We start from the raw sequence: 19,290 nt of genomic DNA, 5'->3' as shown, positions 1-19,290 counted from the left end.
AGGGGGAAAACATTTATTTCAGGTAAGCCGTCGATAGTGAATGTCAATATGCCTTTGAAGGGGAAACGTCTGTGAGATACAGTTTTCGCAGAGACCTTTTTTCAAAATGAGTCAATTCAAGTAGAGCAAAAGTCTCCTCTCTAAGTTTATTCATACGTGGGCAGGATCAATTGGTCCATATTGGATTCCGCTACAAGGTGAACATGTTAAGCTTCAAAATCCCCTGAAACAGGTAAACGATTATTTCGCCTCCATTCTTGAACCGTTTAACTTATTTCGTAAAGGAAAATGCGTCTCACTTCGGTGTGCAAGAGCAAAATTGTGCAAACCCCCCTGATTGAACAGTTTGCTAATAGATAATCGCTTATGAATATAGAATTGTACTATTCAGGATCAATGCGCTAGTACATATACGCTGCATATCTGAGCTGAGTAGCTGCACCATGTGGGGCATGATCGAAGTGACTGTATTAGTGACGCATATTTATAATCAATTATAACCTATTAATAATGAAACGCTGCTCGAGAGTTTATCTAACTGCAATAGGAATCAGTCTAGATATTATTAGAGAGAAGTTTGTTGTACTATAGAGCAAATCGAACATAACTGGTTCAAAACAATTAACTCGAGATTAGGTGTTAGTGCCATAGTGAAGATAAGTGTATTATATTAGAGAGTGTCTTTGAGAAGGCTGATTTTAAGGTACAAAAATCAACAATGTGGCAGCCTCTGGCCTAATACTTTATAGTCTCTCTCTCTCTCTTTCTATGTTACGCAGCCAAACTTAAGATTCATCTACCATGGCATCTCTTTCTAGGGACAAGTCCAAGCCGACAAGTAAGTACATGCCAACACGAAGACTCCCTTTCTATACATTCGAACCGCAGCTCGAATCCGAAAAGAAACATGAAATAGTGGCACATGCCGTAGGACGATATACCGCTATTTCATAGTCGTGCACTCTGTGGTATCGTCTATTTGCTCGGCAGCATTTCTTCTTGACAGAGAGGGACGTTCAATATCTGGACTAGGACTTTCTTCTTCATCTATGCATTTACGAACGACGCCACCGACAATACTACGTGGCCTAGCAGCCATGATGTTGGAGCAGGCCTATTGCTATTTTTCTAACCGACTTTAGTCCAGGTTTGAACACATTTGTAGCTATAAGGCGCTGGCAGACTAATGCAACAGGCGCCAACTTCTGCTCCTCCTCAGTGAACGGGATTTTCCATGGAGATTCTCTCTCTACGTTCATAGAACATATCCTATACGATATAGGTATTCTATACGATAGTCAGCCGCTCACACTCCATTCGCTTTTCATTTTACTTCGTCTTCTATACGCCGCGCCTAGATTGGCTATAGAACGATCGATATAGATATTTTTAGCGATTTAGGCGGCGAGTGAGAAAAATCAAACATTAAAAATGATAACACTACTCGCTGTTAGGCCTCCTTTGATCTCGACGCTTCGTTGCAGCTGGCTTACACGAGAAACTGCACTAATTCTAGGAGTATAATCGGCTTTGTCATCAGTGGAAGCGCTGAGGGAAGACACTCGAGCAACCTCAGATGTCTTCGTCATGACGGCCACGGTAGCAATCATCAGCATCTTTCCTGTGGGGGGCATCTCGAAGGACGGGGCAGTCGGTGGAACAAAACGGCGCTAAGTTTGGTGACGAAAGCAATAGCTGAAGGCCATCATGCCATGGGACAGCATTCACCATTATCGATAACGAAGCTATCAGCAATCGAAATAGCACTACCCGCTACTATTATTTTTTCGTCTTTCTGTTTCTGTCTGGCCACTGCCATATACTGCTAGATAGGTAGTAAAAGAGGGAAATTGCTACAGTAGGAAAAAGGCAATTCTGGCTATATGAGGCAGTTTATAGGATCATTTCTTGCCGCGGTCGTCGTCGATAAAATACCCAGTGCCTTTTAGCAAGAAAAATGATATCACTTCCGAGAGCACCGGCACTTGGAGATGGAAGAATCGCTACGGGTGAAGCCCGCGAGTATTATTATGGCCGTCAGTCGCAATAAGAGCAGCTTCATGCAAATTGAAGGCGTATTGTCGACATCGTTTTGGTGTTTTAGTTCTCTGAAGTGACTGAGATGCAAATATCTCTCACTTTGTTTGTAGACGTCGTACGCGTGGTCTGGCAGGTTTGAGGAACATGCAAGAGACAGTACATAAGCATGTACAAGTGTGATATACGAGTCGAAAATGGGACCTAATCAACCGCGTTAGGTAAGATCACGCCCACGGAACAATGATGAGTAAGATTATTTTTCAAGTTTACCTTCATACCTAATTGTTTCTATCAGTCCCATCAGGCCCGTCGTACATGAGTGTGAAGCTAAGGCGGGGCTCGTACGTTGCTGTTGTATGAGGAGCGCTATGTTAATAGGCTACGGAAAAACGCGGTATCGATTTTAGAGGATTGCTATCGCATAGATGTGCGGACGACGTGAAAGGGGTACTAAAAAATTCTACTACAATGTAGACCACTAGAGCATACAATGAAACATAAACAGGTTGTATTCATCGACGCTTTGTTCTTTGTAGAATATAAGAGCACACGGGGCAAAGTCCCTCGGCATCTTGAGTTTACAAGATTAGATCGAAGGTTCCAGCTTTATATAATAGCTCTCAATGTTAGTTTTAGTGAGATTATCAAGGTTTCTAGTTGATACTAGAAGGTTATTTCACGCTACTGCAGCTGCCTGATTTGAGGCGTGTCAGACGAACACAGCATTACCTTTATGTGTAAGTCTAGCGTCCTCTTATTGTGCCTCCGGTTTTTAATATGATTAAAAGTCTACTCATTCGTAATACTAATCGATATTTTCCCAGATGACCACCTGAAGGCCTACATATCACTGTAGTAATACTCACATAAAACATTGAGCGTTACATAGGCGCTGAGCATAGGGTGCTGCGTGTTAACTTGGCATTCGTACTCGCCAGCGTCGGCTTCCTGGAGGCCGCGGATTTGCAACATCCAGTCTTCGGACGCCGGAACGGATTGCGAAAACGCTGGCTTGGGGCCAACATCGGCGCTACCAGACTCATTGCGCGACAATTTTGGCGTCACTGAGTTCAGCATGTGTGTCCTGGCAGGAGATGAGGCAGGCTTGTGCTGCTGCTCTGACAACCGGCGTTGCTGCTGTTGTGAATGGGAGACTGGTCGATCTCGACGCACCGCGGAGAAGCGTTCGTCACTTGTGTAGGTAACCATACCGACCGTCAATATATGGTAGTCCGAACGCCGAAGCCATGTTACCTGTAAGCAAAGAAAAGGTAGAAATGAGAAAGAAAAGGAAGTAACTTAGTTGCTAATAGTTGTTTAACGACTAGTATTATATCATAATGATAATTATATCAATTTGATCATGACGCAAAAATTGCTTCGCGCGCAACAAATGCAACGGTCTCGGGAAGGCTATTGAGCTGGGTCTAAATAAAGATTACACTTTCCGATTTTACATACATCTCGGAACAGACTTTGGCCTGACGCGGCCTGCAAAAAAACACACCCAGACGCTTTGATTTGTCATTCAGGGTCTCCTAGAGCTGACCAGAGCTTCTACCCGTTAACTTAAAGGCTAACAACGGCGCATAATAAGTCCTTACTATGGAAATCACTGTCCGAACGTAAATTCACTCCGTAACTGTGGCATCGTCTTCGACGGAAGATGCTTTGCTTGTAACAGCAGAACTTTGTTACAGGGATCCTTTCTTTTCCAGATTCTTTTCATAGAACTTTCACATTTTTGCGTTTACACCTATTTAATGATGCGGACACACGAACAGAGGTAAATTTGTCAAGATAGGATATCTAATTAGACAGTGACTGTATGAACCTCACGTTTTCATCGGAAGCCTGCTTTAATTTGAAGTAGGTATGGAATATGTAGCACGTAGAAACTGTTTTTATTGCTCTCTATTGATCTACAAGCGTGGCTGAATCAAGCTAAAGCTATAGAGGAAAAAAACATTACCTCTGTTCACTAACCACGTACCTAGAGATGTATACATTGTTATTGATTTCGAGACTCTAGTTTGCATATGTACACCCGTACGGTCTTACCGTCACTCCGATGGGTGACTTTCTCAATGTTATTACTCCTGCAGAAAAAAGGAGCTAACGACCACTCCCTTATAAACAGATAATTGGGTCATTTAATAACATTGAACGTAGGTACATATGTATGCTGTGTCAACACCACAGAAAACTTCAGTGCCAGACCATCTCCACGCTGTCCAACTGTCGCAGAGAGTCAGTGGAGAAAGCCGAAGATGACTTTGTGGACAAATTTATTGCTTTACAGCTAATTCGTCCTCTTCCACCAAAGCATAGACCGCTTACAGCCTGGGTCATCGAAGTATGAGAGCAACTAATAAGACGATTTTTCGTTCGCAGAAACAACAATAGCTTGAGCAAATATTTTTTTACATTCATCGTGTATAATATGTATTCCTGCTGGTTTTCAGCTACTCATAACCTTACTGCTGTAAGATTATAGTATTGATAGGTTTCCTTTAATTTTTTGTATGAATATATATATAATGAGCGTGAATATGTCATAACGGGTATCTATGTTAGAATGTCGCAAGCAGATGACATCAACGCAAGTATCTCTGCTCTTAATTGAAGGGGTCCAACCATAAAAACAAATCTGGCATTTCTCACTTTATCTAGCACCTAACATGATAGCCGAACCACTAGATCCGTCGTGCATTTTGTGACAAAATAAAGAGATAGATCACGTATTGTCACGTATCAATCTAGTGACAGCTGAGCAGTGATGTGCTAGAAGAATTTTCTTTATACTCCAATATTCTAACAATTTTATTAAATCAAACATGTCAGACCTACTTCAACTTCTAGTGTCTGTGCTCTAGGGGTTATTGCTCATTTTAATATGGTTATCAATTTTCGTCAGTTAGGGAGCTAACACCAGTTAGTTATGAAGTCTGGGTGCGTCCTAAGAAACGATAGATTATATCCTTACGCATCCACATTTAAGTATCGATTGGGTCGATCGCATAGCTCTGCATTGCGCTATGGACAATATGCGATGAACCCTTCTGATGATTATTTTTGTTTCTACGTTATTGGAAAGTACTTTCATTTTTTTCGGTCATAGGATCTTCATTGACGCGCTCAGATTGTCGGGTTTTAGGGCGCACTCAAAACACATGTACGTTGTCGAGGCGAATGATAACCCAAGCATTGATATGATTAGAAATTTCCCAAGCAGGCCACATAAAGGAAGCGATAAAATCCACTGGTATCTCTGTATCGTGCATTTATTCCACGAACCAGATATTCCCTCCTGCCTCTCATTTTTAACACTCTGAAAAAGTGCCTTGTTCCCTAAAATAACTTAATAATCAGACTTTAGTTCATACCGATCGTTGTAACGGAAAGCCTCGTGCAAGATGTGTAGAAAACGGTATCACCCTGCCCATTTGATTAGTTTCGTATTCGTGTACCTGATACGTATACATTCTACTAACCGTTTTCTGTCCAATATTATGCACGTAACAATGTAGATAAACGGTAGAACCTAGCTGGCCCGTAGCATTGGCGGGGGTGAGTCTTCGGTCGATGCTTGGAGGAGATGCGTGAGGGTTATGTGCGGCGAGGTCTGGGTTAACTGTTGTGACCGATGCCGCTGCAACGGCTGGGATGGAGGCCGACGTGGTATCTGCGTTTAAGGTGTTCTTTGACCGCTCTAAAGATATGACTGCTCCCTCTGGTAGGCTCGATCTACCTGGGTCTGAGAAATATCGTCGGCCCGGATGTCGCTGACCTAGAGAAGACAAATTAATGCAAAAGGGATATGTAATTAAGTGGTTTAGACATTAAAGTTCCCCGTTTCCTTAAAATACTGTGCGAGTCGCGTACGTTTCCGCAGCTGAATGAACTGTACGTAAGTTAACAGAAGACGGGTTCTCGCATGGATCTTACCCTTGTATAATCACTAACTGTGAGGAGTTGATTAACAGGTAACTTTCCTATTGTCCTGCATGGTCTGCATTGTCCGAACCACGATAGATTTTTATTTTGTTGCATTGTCTTTAACATTATACTATGATACAGAGAATGAGAACTTGAACAAGATCGACATTTTAGACAACAGCATCTGTCATTAGTAAACTGCGAGATACATAAACCACCCTCCTGTAAAAATGTGCGCCAACTAGCACTAATCCCTGTATAATTTACGCTACGTCACCCTATAGCGCGTTCTGTGAGACATAACAGCTTTACGCACCACTCACATCGCTCCCATGGGTGTGACGTAGTTCATGCGGGGCCGGCGCTTACCCCGTGCCTAGCCTAGGCCTTTTGCGTTAACCGCTTGAGCTCAACAGGGCTATTTATCGTAAGCGTTATTTGAAAAATGTTACATGTATTCGTAGGTTAAATAATTCATAACAAACTACTAAATAATAAAAAAACAACTTCATAAACATAAAAAAGATTGGTTTAACTTGAAGTTTTGAAGAAACATTTACATGTCTCATCTTACTACGATCCCCATATAGGGTATCGAAATTATATTATTGTATTATTAATACCTAATAATAATTATAGCTTACAAGTATTAGATATATTTTCGAAATATAAATAGATATAGTTTCAAAATTCATAGTAGATACTTATAATAATAGCTTGATAATAAAGGCTGACTCGCCTTGTGGCTATTATAGGCCCAGAAAATACTTACTCTAACAACATTAATCTTTGGCATCCCGTTGTCATCTGCTTAATGTTCGGTAACTAATTCTGGGTCATAACGGGTTCTGCTGTCGCGTCTATTTGGGTGGGGGCAATTGAGCATAGTTGCTCATATTCAAGCGAGCCTGGTAGCTTATTAGCAGACAGGCCTTGTCCTCAGTGGTCGGTCGGTCGCTGAGAAGGTCAATGCTTGAACTCATACGTACATAAACTACTATAATTCGTATTTATATACAACGTCTTGTCCTATATTAATTACTACCCATCCGAGGCTATCCATTGATTCAGTTTACTACTTAGATAAGCCTCTTCATTCAAAGAACGCAGTCAAAATAGATCACTAGAGAACTTGGCTTGTAGAAGTTGCCTTTTAAATCATGCAGCCAAGTGTTACACGATCACATTCACGACTATCTTCTTATTTTATACGCACACTGCTGGGGTACTTCACAATCTATTGCTGAAATAACTATATATTATATATAGGTGAAAATAGTATGTTTAAAACAAAATCACGTCTCGCTCCTACTGCCAAATATTCATAGCTTCTATTATGATAGATATATGTAGGAACGACGCTACCATTAGAGATCAATCTTATGTAGGATGCAACTGTTGCAGTTCGATTGTTGATTGCAAAAATGTTCGTTCAAAAAACAATTCTAGCGCATTATGAAAGTTTGCTACTTCTCTCTGTCTAGAGCACTTAAAGAACCTACTATATTTGAGATTATCAAGACCGACTCGAGGTGGAATCTTTTTTGATTTTCCTTTCAGCAATATGGTAGATATTATTATAGAATATAATAGTTTAAACTAGCCTTTCAACCCTCTCATGACCATAGTGTTTATCTGTACAGATCAAGAAAGAGTTCTCGTTTGCTTGTCTATAAGTAAATGGTTCATCTTAAACCAACAACTCACCGCAATATTTCACCGGTTAGCTGGCAAAAAAATGCCTTGCCAAATCCTGAAGTTTCTCTTAATTCAGGCGTATTATTCAATGTTGAAAGGGAAAAACCTCAATGAACGCTTTACGCTTCATTGAGTTTGCTCTCATCACCGTATGATAAACAGTATCTCTCTCTCAACTGACCAATATCGGAGATGGTATCGCTTGAGCAATTCGTCGCTCTCGTCCCAATACGATATGAGAACCTTCGATCAGAAATTTTCTTGTGGATTTTCAATTTATGCAACGGTATCGCTTAGACTCCTATACTGAAGCACGTTACCTGCGATAATTCGAAGTGAAGCAGCTTATAGAAAAAAACCGGAGCTTTTCGTCTTCGAGCAAGCCTCGGCTTCAAGGCTAGTGAATTTCGGATTCGCGACCATGTATCTCTCTGTATTGCTTGCAGTTTGTAGAACAGAAACAACAAAAAAAAAAAAAAAGAAAAAAAAGTTAACGAAGTCTAATCCGCTTAAAGGTCGCTGAGTCATTCTTATAATCATATTCTATGTAGATTCGTGCTTGGGGAGTCGTCGTAATGTTGTAACAACTTCTTTTAACAATAATTATATCCGTAGCATTTTTTTTTTTCGACAATAACAATATTGTTGTTTAAATCAACTGGATGGTTATATCCTCTAACGATCAGCTCTAAACGTTGCCTATATGTTTCTGTTAGTGTTTCAGATCAAATCTCTATAACACAATAGCTCCCTATCCCACCCGATCGGTGTCAGTTCAATCTCGACCTTAACGGGCTCTTCAAGACCGATATGTCGTTAACGCTATAGAATTGACAAAAAGTAACAGAACTATTACAGGAACAGAAAATAATTGTTTTTTGCGCTTATATGAAACATGTGACATCTATAATGTGTGTGGCAGTATATAGAGATATCGTAATTTTAGTAAAATAGACGATTAGTTTTATGAAGACTATTACTATAAATCTCGGTTTAAGTAAAGATTAGGACGCGCTACTGGGCCAACTGGTTACAAACAATAGGTACGAAAGAAACTCTCTTTAGTGCAAATGTACGAGCAACGAAGTTTCTCAAACGTTGGACGCCAGGAGTGATCATAAATTATTTTGGATGCCTCCACCGTACATGGGTTGCCGTTACCCTAATTTTAACCCCTTTTTGTCATTCTCCGAATTGACAACGACAGCATAAAGATAAATGAAACTAAATTTAGACTTTTTAGCCGTAAATTTTCTAACATTATGTCAAATAGCATTTGTAGATGAGAAGAATGCTATGATATGAATGAATTTACAAGTTTTTCAGTGTCGTTTGAAATATAAGAAACGAAATACTAAAATTATCTGTATATTTCACTGAAACGGAACACATGTAACTTGCATGTATTTAACTTAAAATAGTGTATACGGGGTCAATTGGGCTACCTCCGGTCTGACCAAGTATAAGTATGATATCTATTCGATATATATGGACAAAATACGATATTTTTTTTGCATCGAATTATTTTACATCTTAATATATTTTTACGAATAATCCGCAACTTGATCCAAAGTGTGTTATTCCAACATCTTTTGATAAATATATAAATAAGATAAAATAGATAGCATCGACCACAAGTCGATGGCTGTTATTTAGACATTGATACAGTGGTTGTAGGCGAACCTATACACGGGCAGCCGTTTTGACCATAGATCAAACAATTTCTACGCGATTTTTAAGCTTTACGGCCCCCATTCAATTCAGGATACAACCCCAACCGGATAAAGCCTTACGTAGCTTGACATGTTGCGCTGTGACAGATCCCTGCTACCGTCGACTTTCGCTGCCGGTCCTTTAATGTGCCTCTGCCGTTCGCGCTGCTCAACTTCTATTCATTTCTCGGTATCGGTTTTTCGAAAGAGAAATGTCTAGCACAACATTATAAAGTTATTGGATAGTTCCGAACCAAATCTCCTACGATAACAGTATCAAGGAGAAGTCTCGCTTTCTTGTACTCTGACGAAGGGTTGAGACACCGTGGTCTTCATTCGATGTCATAAGTTAACTCTAAAGTTACACTGGTACGGCGGTTGCTTAAAAACATGGAAAAAGGACGGTTATGGTTTTCGACTCATGTCACTAAGTTCGCGTAATAAAATAGATCATGTGTACCATAATAATCGGAGGCTGTGGAGTGAAGCAAAAACACTGGTCCGAAACGAACAAGTAGGTACATTAACTGCGAAGTCCTATCTTCATTAAAAGTTTGTGATCCATCTGCGTATTATTTTTTTAGGCACATTTCAGGCCACTCCGTTATATTATGACAGATTGCGATCCATTCGCCCGATAATTTCAGCTTGTTTTTCTACGATCACAGTTTATTGCACTATCGTAGTTTACTTCCGCATTCTACTGGCATGTATATTACCAAAATCGATCATCTTGCCTACCGGATCTGCATATAGCTGGGATTATTATTAGTAGTGTGGCCTTGTTGTCCTCATAGGTTTGTTTTCATAATACGGTTGTATAGAAGTTGAACGAGAAATCATGCTTACGCTTTCGGCGCATTTAGATTACAGTGCCTGCATTCACAGACGAGACGCACATACTTTGTTATTGTTTAATATGGCTTTTACACATTTTATTATGGCTTTCTGGGGCATATGCGTGGTCTTTTTTTCGCGACTGGCAGCATCAAATAAATAAAGCAAATTCGTGCAAATAATGCTGCTGCATGCATTTACTGCAAGTTTATTTATTAACTTTTTCGATGCAATAGGACATAATCAGCGAAGCGGATACGGAAGCAAAATTGCTTTCAAACATTTTCATCAGTTTAAGTGAAAGCCTCTTCTATCGATGGATGAAACAGAAAAGAAGATGGCCCACATAGAACTTTAAACACACTCTTGATCAATCAACAAGCCAGAATCGATCTTTAAACAGCTATCTTTGAGCTAATAGGTAGGCTCCATCGCAGTGGGCTACAAATTTCCATAAAATATACCACACCCGTAAACGCTTTCCAGCTAACAGCTAGCTATCCAAAAAAATCCAGGTCTTAGTGGAAAGTCAATAACGGGTCTGTTCGCCTACGTTTGTAAAAGTGAATTAACGTTAAGAAATATCGACGCACGTGTGCGACGTTTGACGTATACGTCGAGCGTGAAATGCTTTCAGATTTGAAGACGGCCCCTTTTCGATAAAGCGATGACAAACATGCTCGGTCGCTTGTCAGTCTGCCACTTATCATGCGCTGCCCAAGATTAATAGAATCCAAGCTAACCTCAATAGTATAAACGTGTAGCTAACTCAGTCTAGTTTCGACGGAAAAACACTTGTGATTGGAATAAAATCCATCTTCTTAAAAACCATCTGCAAAAATACACATATACACATCTAATGAGAAAACTGTACCTCTCATAATAAAATAATAGACACGATCTGATCACCATTTTTAATTAACGTATGTAAAACAAAAGGTTTCCCATGAAAATTTTTAAGAACAAATTATTACAACACAAAGTGTGTAGTTCAAAAATCAAGACGCTTTTATATTACACACAGATGAATCGTCCGGAACGCGCACGCTGCATCATCATAATGGTTGGGTTATGCCCAACATAGAGGCATTAGAGAAAAAAACCACTCAATAAATTTCTACCAACAAACAAATGTTCTAAGTTTTTGTATTATTCACGCAGCATATATATTCAAAATGGTCAACCCTGTAATTTTTGTCAGGGACTACTGCCCAAGAACAGTTGGATACGTGCCTTTGCGTTTATAGATGTTTCTATGTTAGCCTTGCATTCATATCAATTCGTGTGCCATATTGAAATACTCAGCCAAATAGCCACCGAGCCAATCTGTACATTAGACAGCAGAAGTGTGTAAGCCTGTACTCGTTGAATTGTCTATCAGTGGACTTCGTACGACCAGTTCAATTTGTTTACCCTCCCACACTGCTATCTCCTGGTCTCTAGGGCTTCCACAGCTTGCCCCGGATGTCACTAGTTTCTTGCTATCGTAAATGATACTGTTGTAGAAGGACCATCAAAGAGACCTTGTTCCCAATCTGTTCTTGCTAGCATCGATAGCCATATAGGTCCTCTATTGGCGTAATATTGCTGGCCAGAAGAGCTGTTATTGACCGCTTTTGCCTATGTCAACGATATTAGTTCGTCACAAGACTTAGGAACAGCTGAAGTTTTAGCTTTTAGTTTGTGTTGCTTCTATTGCCACCGCTTTTACCCAGGCAGAAACTTATGATCGAGAGGAACCCCTAGCACATATTTGAAACCCAGCGAGGCTAACGGAAAACCGGGTAAGGCAAGGCTATGCTGGGCTCCGTCGACCTCGCTCAGAGGCATTAGTTAGTCCTTCGGAATAGTGTCAGACCCTTACTTGAGTGGCAAAACAAGCAAAGCTGCTGGTATGAGCGCTTGCCGTCGACGAGCAGACGTTGCGAGAACGCGATACAATCGCTTTGCATTCCTACAGCAAAAGTTGTGCAACCTTGGCCATAGAACCGGGCCACCATCTCACTGCTACAGAAACATAGTCCTTGGACCTTGAGAGTTTGGCCAGTGCCGACTTTCTTTGCTACAGTCTAAAATTTTCATTTCAATACGAGCCAGCCGCGACAGGTAACTATACTTTCATGGATATTTTTCTATACTCTCAATAAATATAAATATGGCATGATCTCAAAGCGTCAACATGCTCTCGGTATTCGCGCTATGTGACGTGGACCAAACTGCTTAAAACACCTAGACAGCCGTACGATACACTATCCTGGTGGATAGAGTAGGCTATTTTATAAATGTGTTCGTTTCCGTATTTTTCTAACTATGAACAGTACGAATAGAGTATGGTAAACTTATGCATGGCAGTACGTTTTATATCTGACCGCCGTTGGGGTGACTGAAGTGAAAGAAAGCATTGAAATGTTATTTACGAGAATTCGAAAATGTTAGCCGGCTTTTGTTGCTTTTTACTAAAGAATATATTGAAAAGATGTTAGGTTTTATTAAGTGCCTCAGGAATATACGCCATCTTGCTAGGCAGGCTTTCATTCAAGCCGTTCACTTTGCAAGCCGAAAAAGAAGGAATTTCTCTACTTTGCGATTCGAAACGGGTTTAGCGGTGGTTCTTATGCTAGAACTGTTATACCTTTGTAACGCTAGTTGAGGTAGAGGTCCGCGAGGTCAGAGCTGTATCTGTTGACATGAACTCTACGCATTTGAAGCTAGAAATATACAAATAAATAATATTATACAAACAAAGTATATGACTATTTATAATAAAATGAGTTTGTTTATTGTCTTTATAAGTTTAAGAGATTACCTCCTCTTACAGGATTCTTTTCCAAAAATAGTAGTTTCAATAAATTATTTTGAAAATTATAAAATGTTTTTTTGTTGTATTAACAATTTCTGCGATAAGTGGTTACATCTATGTGAATGGTTTTAGCTATAGGTTTGTTTACGACGCGGACATATGGTCTACTAACAACCTGCCAATCATAGATATTAGACTAGCGCTTATTAAAATCATATTTGCTGACGATGACGATCTCGTTTTTTCTCAAAATGTCTGCATAACCTATATGGGCCGAATGTAAGGCCGGACCCTCGGAGTTGAACGGCTCTCTCCTGTTAAAGCGTCTTAAGACGGCTGCTAACGTTAACCTAAGATGAGATACAAAATTAATTAGATAGATATCAATGGTATTATAAATGTGATATTTTCGTAGAATAAAAACAATATAGAAAATAGTTGATTGTATTGCTAATTTTCAGGTAACGGGTAAGTTACTTCCGTGAAAGGAAACCTACCGGACGATCGTTGTTGAATTCAATCAGATTACATATAGGCTACGTATAACTAACTTATTACAGACGGAGGGTTTCTTAAGATATATTTACTCACGGTCAATAGCCGGAAACAACGATGCACAGATTCTAAATGAATAGTTACGATTCCTTGTCGCCATTAAATTTCAAGCAATTAGTACATTAATTAATTTTAGCTTAATCATATAGTTAACGAGGGAGGCGTATCTGAAGTTTATAAAGTCTCGTCTTCCCTTTAGGCTTTTAAAAAAAGATACGAACGCACCGTTAATCAGCGGAAACTAGCTGAACATTCGGCCTTGTAGGTATTTGAATTGGTATTGAAAATGTGACCAGCCAGCTATATTTGCGGTGTCTTTAGATCTATCGCTGGCCGTAAAGCAGAGTCAAATAAATTTGCCACGACGATAAAGTTAGACAGCCATAAGTTACCCCCCTGCGAACCTGTTGCCGATGCGAGCAGTCTTTTTTTTTTAAGAGGATTTCTCTATATTGTGAATGTAATTAACGAAAAAAACGTTTGTCCACTAACTGGTGTGCATTATATCCAACGAAGCTACTATTTGAATATAGATATTGTCTTCAGTAAGAATGGCACAAGGAATAGATAACTCGAAGACGGTAAAAGATATCTGTGTTTCTGGCCATGCCGTAGCGATATAATTTGGCTAACAAAAAAACATTGGCTCTTCGTAAAAATAAGCTTAACTCTTAAATAAAAAAAAGAAAAAAAAAAAGGCATAAGGAGTTTTTCGTAGCTGTTGCTAGGTTAGCCGCATTCCGTATATTTGATGTTATTGAAATCTCACCGTAGAAAATTTCTATTTGATGCCTTACTCTCGTTAAATAGCCTAAAAGGTTTGTCAAAAGGTTTAACTCCAGTATGCTACCTGAATAGCACCTGTTTGTATCGTGTAAGAGCCTAGTGAAAACTTCTAGAAATCTAGCGCTTACACCTACAGTTACGAACTTCTGCTTAAATCAAAAACGTCAGTTATAACTGGTCCTTTGATTATATTGGGTCAGGTCTTTACACGGCACACCAAATTTTAATGAGTCACGAGTAAATATATGAATCACAATCAATTTACAGGTAAAATAAAGCTTCGAATTCATATGAAGAATTGCTATTTTTGGACAATATTTTATTTTGACCTGATAACAGCTAACACGGCATCGACTAATGTTCTGTGATGGCAATCCTGGACAAAGACATCTATCACAGATAACAAAACTCGGGTTATCCTTTCCACAAGCGATGTTACTCAGTATGAAGCAGGTCATCGGTAGATTTATTCTCATCGAAACCCGTTAAGTCTGTTCCCATCTCTCGTCCTGTCTCAGAAGTGCGGAAATACTCTAGCTCTTCTTTCATTGCCGTAAATTGCGTATCTAATTAGCATTGTCTATGTCCAGAACCAAGAAGAGTGGGATTCCTGTATGACAACCGACAAAGTTCGAAGACCCTGACAGCACCTGTTCAAGACAATAGGGTGCATAATCCGTCTGTCGTCCCAACTATTCCGTGTCCACTACGCTTTTGGCACTCAGTATATATCCACAATAACATACGAGGTCGCTACACAAAATACATTTAGTCCACGGCAAACGAAAGCCTTCTATTTGTAAATGTAGTAAAACCCACGTGTTCCAAGACGTGTAGCTATCTGTAAGTCCGACCGTTTCTGAGCTTCAATAGTTATTGTACTCGTATTACAAAAGACAGAATCGATCTCTGCCATCCCATGGAATCATAAACTTCGAATAGGCAGGGATTATGGAGAGTTTGAGTTTGTGTCTTAGTTTTATGAACAGCGACGCGCCGTCTAGACAGTACACGTGTTTGTTTGCGTCTGTTCAGCGATAAACGATGAAGGCTCGCATTAGAAACGAAAATTTGTTTTGGGTAAGTCATACGAATCACAATTCATGAATGTTGTTTCTAGGAAACCTGGCTTCTGTAGGAAGCAATCAGTTCGAGGTACTCGAAGCGTATTTGTCGTACGTAATGTACAGCTACATCAAGTTGTTATTCGGAGCATGTCAGCACGGCAGCCTTTGTGGAAGAACTTCGTGGTTTCTGCTTTGTCCATGGTGACCTCATCTACGTAGCACGACATCTTCGTGATAACTTGCTGAACGTGAGACTTAGTCGTTCCAAAGATCTTTAGGATACAGAACGTTTTCAGCTCTCCCACCAGATCCTGAATACGGAGTGACAGGTCATTCAGCAGAAGAGAAAATGGCAAGGGGATTAGGTTATGACCCCGTCCAATGCGCGCTGGTTGAACGAAAGGCTGAGCTATTCTGTTAACTGTGCTTACATCATTTTCTTGTAATGTTGGCCTAATTAAATACAGCATTTTTTACAAAACTATGCCTCCTGCAAAAATTTATTAAAAATTTTGTCGAACAAACACAACGACAATAGTCTGTATTGATCTCTGACATACACAATGCATCTCCTACAGGAATAAATTAAGTCAAATAGGATACAAATATGCCGATTAACGATCTTCACATATGACTTCCAAACGTTAGCGTATTGGTATGAGGGAGTAGCTGGTATCCGAAGTCGCTGAGGAAACCTAATATGATGTGAGTCCAGGAATTGTTCGGTTTGCCAGTGTTAGTACTTATGTTACCAGCATGTACGAACAGGGTAGCCAGTGAAAGTAGTGCATGATATTGTCGTTCAAGATGATCACGTTTTCGCTGCTCGGAGGGCCGATGTACGCTACTATGATGCTACATCTACTGCTTCGCCATACCATTATATTCTCCTCGCAAAAATGATACTGAATTTTTCAAGATTTTTGCAATACAGCGTTAATATTCTTTTATTGGAATGGCTTCGTCTAGTATGCTAGCGTGCGGGGAACGGACGGCGAAGAATCTAGCAGCTCGAAGGGGTTTGTTTTTCAGGCCTCAATGAATATGCTGACGTGGACGCGAATAATTACGAGTTGTTCCCTCTACGATCTACTGTGAAACAGATATTGTATTTAGCTTCCGTTCTTGTTCTGAGTGCGCCACTCTCAATCGTTTTGACGTTCTTGACTCCGGTCTCTGCTCCGTGACCGCTTCTGAAGAACATTTCTACCTATTAAACGGAATGATCAATAATAACTTATCAAATACTCCCAGCCATTTTGTGGAAGCAAACCTTAATGGCAGCCTGTCAGTTTCTTGTTAATTGGTTGCTTCACTAAAATACTTTAATGTGAGGTATACGTCGTAGGTTACGTATATAGGTGATATATAAACGGTTCTACCTTCCTCTTTTACCGTTGATTTTCGCTTATCGTTTTGCTTGGTACTCTACTGGTAAAGATGGGCTATTGGTCACAAACTCTAATAAAATTTATTTTGGTATCGTCGGTTCGATAACGGCTTTTTTGCGGTTTGGATAACCTTCATTAAGCTAAGTGTTCCTAATCAAGAGAAATGCCTGTCACGACATGGCTACTCTCTGGTTAAACAACATTTGATCTTGTATCTCTAGATAGAAATCTTGTATCTCTTAATCGAGCTTTCAACTTCATATGCGATAATGTACATAATATGTCTAATAACATCGATCAGTGGAATCGACTCTGCTTAAACGTATGACTTCATACCCCATAGGCGGTTGGAGTACGAAATGTTGAAGTCTTCAGTAGGAAGTTGCGGGATCAATGATTTTGTTATTTGATTGAGGTGTTCGTTGAGGTAATGTTTAACACTATTCGAACGTGACCTGTTTCGCCTTCGCTATTTTTGCCCACGGAAAGAAGAGTAATCCTGACATTGTCAGTGCCGATAACCGATACGCGTTATTTCGATGCGACGCCTGCTACAGTCGCTTATAACCGCACAAGAAGGTTATAATACTATTATTATATATACGTATATATTACAATACTAATACCCTACAGAGTAGAAGTTCAAGGTTATATCAAACCCTCGAGATTGATATTTTCGAATTGCGAGTAAAACTTCGAAATGTCCTCTTTTTTTATGTTACCCTTTATAAGAGAGATAGACGAATGTGGCAGTGTGTGTCCCACAGTGTTGTGCATATCAATTTGTGACAAAACTCTGTTTAGTCGATGGGAACCATAAAAGTTGGAATTGGCTCTTTTCAGATCGGTTCTGAGGCGATTCATTGCCTTCATCTTCAGTTTAATTGATGCAAACATTAATCAAAGAAATTTCACGTTTCTGCCACCGTCCTGTATTTACAACACCGGTCAATTCCCTTTAAGGTTCGACAAGACCATACAGTTACGAAACAATAATAATGCAGAAAGCTATGACGAAACTTAACTGGAACTCAGTGATTAATGGTACAAGATGCTAGCTAGGATTGTTTAAATGTGAGGGGCTTAACAGGCAGATTGGCCGTCATTTTTAGCGATGACCGTTTGTCACCATTAGCTGCCTGACTGAATCAACTTTGAACAACATATCAGCTACTTAAACTAATTAAGCAATATGAAGCCTTAAGGACGCTACGGTTCAGAACATTATTAAGTATTCATTGTACAATCTAAATTCCATAAAAACTACATATAAATCGTACCGTATGTAACAGTTCGTAGTCTCCTCTCACATGAAATGTTATTTCCCACAAAAGTTATTATATAACTTTTTATCCACGTATATTATATAGCTCTTAAGCCGTTCAGCGGACTTAAAACCGACTTCTGCTATCTTTTATATAGAATGCAAAACTGTTTAGGTCAACAAGTTAACACAATACAAAGGAGCTGTTTATACAATATAACGCCTTCATTTACAGCTCCTTTCGACTGACGTTTAACTCACCGAAGTGGGCGTGCACCATTGTCAATAAAGTCACCAATAGCCAGATCTTCAGCAGAACTGGGTCGAACGCCATCATCTTCTCAGGGGTCGTGTTCTTCGCTTTCCGTAATCGTCGAGCCTTAACTCGTTGATCCGAGATTTTGTTCGACTGGACAGTTACTTACTTATTACCTTGTCGTCCGTCGACAACCAATGTCTACAGCCGCTACTGGAGTTCCCCTTGTGGCGTTGCCGCTGTGACGCAACAATCCGGTCGCGGGGTGTCTCGACCACTGCAGTTGCAACCTGGGGGCTGCCCTCAGTAAATCGCCAACGATTATCGATGTACTCGACATAGGTACATCGTTGGGTAACGCGTTAGCGATTCAAAAGGGGTAGAGAGACGCGACTGATCTCTGTTATAGCTGGTGGTCAGGGTGCGTTTAGTTTTGCGCTAGTATCCTAAATGCACTGTTTCGCTGTTTTAGCTATTTTTCGTCTCCTTTTCTGTTCACGGTGAGGGGTAGGGGTTAGCGGCAGATGCAGCTATGGCAATCCGTGCTGTATGATCCCTTGCTATGCCACAACATAACAACAACAACAACAACAATGAAACTAACGATAAGCATAACACACTTAATGATTACACAACAACACCACCGATAGGCGATCCCTTGTCATTGGTGTAGCAGTTTGTTTCGTATTATTAATCCACAACTGCTATCATGTGGCCGTGTTAGGGATAACGCCGGGGGGCGCGAAATCTCTGTACGACAACCGACCTGTACCAAGCAAACCTGAACACTGTGGACACTCTAGAGGTAACTGTATTCTGTTTACATTTCACAACACGTAGCTCTTGTTGTTTTTTTTTTTTTTATTTCAACACACAATGAGAACAACAGATGTTCCGCGCCTTGTTTTGCCCTGAGCAGACATAATAATTTTGCCTCTTTCTAGG

The 19,290-nt window shown here is 40.0% G+C and overlaps 1 protein-coding gene across 1 annotated transcript in view; it reads right to left on the bottom strand.

The window, feature by feature from the left end:
* Positions 1-18,561, bottom strand: part of LOC111270728 (uncharacterized) — a 28,907-nt gene extending 10,346 nt beyond the window's left edge. The window contains exons 1-3 of the mRNA XM_022851109.1: positions 18,351-18,561; positions 5,535-5,830; positions 2,907-3,294 (exon numbers count right to left, since the gene is read on the bottom strand). Of these exons, the coding sequence (XP_022706844.1) occupies positions 2,907-3,294; positions 5,535-5,830; positions 18,351-18,426 (760 nt within the window). The 5' untranslated portion in view covers positions 18,427-18,561. The remainder of the gene's footprint in view (positions 1-2,906; positions 3,295-5,534; positions 5,831-18,350) is intronic.
* Between the last annotated feature and the right edge of the window lie 729 nt (positions 18,562-19,290).

The sequence above is a fragment of the Varroa jacobsoni genome, unplaced genomic scaffold (genome assembly GCF_002532875.2).
Source record: "Varroa jacobsoni isolate VJ856 unplaced genomic scaffold, vjacob_1.0 scaffold_166, whole genome shotgun sequence".
In the NCBI taxonomy this organism is placed as follows: domain Eukaryota; kingdom Metazoa; phylum Arthropoda; class Arachnida; order Mesostigmata; family Varroidae; genus Varroa; species Varroa jacobsoni.
This window is presented reverse-complemented; position numbering and strand designations above follow the sequence as displayed.